The sequence below is a fragment of the Olea europaea genome, unplaced genomic scaffold (genome assembly GCF_002742605.1).
Source record: "Olea europaea var. sylvestris unplaced genomic scaffold, O_europaea_v1 scaffold22629, whole genome shotgun sequence".
Taxonomy (NCBI): Eukaryota; Viridiplantae; Streptophyta; class Magnoliopsida; order Lamiales; family Oleaceae; genus Olea; species Olea europaea.
Window position 1 is genome coordinate 1 of NW_019240686.1, and position 1,749 is coordinate 1,749.

At 34.5% G+C, this 1,749-nt stretch overlaps 1 protein-coding gene across 1 annotated transcript; it reads left to right on the forward strand.

Annotated features, from left to right (window-relative positions):
- Window positions 1-893: 893 nt before the first annotated feature.
- On the forward strand, window positions 894-1,632 carry LOC111381159 (the record flags this gene model as incomplete). The annotated part of the gene is made up of 1 exon (XM_023004905.1): window positions 894-1,632. A coding segment is annotated over exon 1 (739 nt), but the record flags the coding sequence as incomplete, so codon positions are not given.
- Window positions 1,633-1,749: the final 117 nt, after the last annotated feature.

A 1,749-nucleotide genomic window follows, 5' to 3' on the forward strand; every position in this document is an offset into this window, starting at 1 on the left:
AGAGGGTGAAAGATGGAAATAAATGTGCATTTCTTGTTCATGCTAATTCAGCATATCATAAACTGTGTGAGACTAGAGCTAAATATTCAATCAAACCGTCTCAGCATATTGACAAGTTAATGAATACTGTATCGAAAGAGGAAATTCGAAAACGTCGTCTGCGTATAATGACTTCAATTAAAAGTATTCGATGGCTAGCATTTCAAGGTTTAGGGTTCAGAGGTAATGATGAATCTCCATCTTCACGTAATCGTGAGAATTTTATACAACTAATAAAGTATGCAGCAGATTTGAATCCAGATATTAGTAAAGTTGTTTTGAAAAATGCACCACAAAATGCCCAATACATTGCTCGAACCTTTCAAAAAGAAATTTTGCATATTATGGCCAATAGAGTACGACATATGATTTGACATGAAGTTGGGGATGAATGCTTTTGCATTCTTGTTGATGAAGTACAAGATTCATCTAATCAAGAGCAGATGACCATTATCTTGAGGTTTGTGAATAGTCACGATAGTTTGATCGAACGTTTCTTTGCAATCAAAAGAGTAAGTGATACTACTTCATCGAATCTCAAAAATGAAATATGTGATGTTCTTGCTCAATATGAATTTCGGGTAAACAAAATGAGAGGACAAGGGTATGATGTCGCTAGTAACATGCGAGGTGCTTGGAATGGACTTCAAGCATTGTTTCTTTGAGATTGTCCTTGTGCATACTATGTCCATTGTTTTGCTCATCGATTACAACTAACATTGGTCACGGAAGCTAAAGAAGTCCATGTCATTTGGAACTTCTTTTCTCATTTGGACAAGATTGTCAATGTTATTACTTCTTCTCCTAAATGAGTTACTGAGTTGCAATTTTCTCATAAAGAGAAAATTCAACGTATGTTGGATACTGGGGAGCTTGAATCTGGAAGTGGGGCTAGTCAAATGGTTAATCTGCAACGATCGGGAGCTACTCGTTGGAGCTCACATTACAACTCTATAAAGAGCTTGATAGATATGTATGGTGCAACCCGCAAAGTGCTTCAATATATTTGTGATCATTGTTCAAACGATAGATCTCAAGCTAAAGCTCATGGTGCTTGCAAAAAGTTGGTGAGTTTTAAGTTCATATTTATCTTGCATTTGATGCATAGGATAATGAGAATCAGTGATGTTCTTTGTCAAGCCCTTCAAATAATATCCCAAAACATCTTGACTGCTTTAAGGTTTGTGTCTACCACTAAAAAATTTCTTCAAAAATTGAGAGATGACGATTGGGAAGAATTTCTTCAAGAAGTAAAATCCTTTTGCTCAAAGAATAATATTACAATACCCGATCTAGAAGGTTTGTATAACACTAGCCGTTCTAGTGATGAAACTACAATTGAGCATTATTATCACTATGATGTTTTTAATGAAGTAATATATTTTGTAATGATGGAGTCAAATACAAGATTTAATGACATATCAGTAGAACTCCTTTCTCTGAGTACAGCTTTGGATCCTAAAGATTCATTTAGATTGTTTGACAGTCGAAAAATTTGCACACTTGCAGAGAAATTTTACCCTCAAGATTTTTCAAAGCAAGATATTATTACATTGGAATATGAGTTGCCACATTATGAGTTAGATATGAAAGGTGAGTCTTGATTTCAAGTATATACACTTTCTGAGTTATGCAAACAGTTGAATGAGAGTGGAAGGTCAAAGATTTACATTATGATGATTAGATTGATTCGTCTTGTATTGACATTAC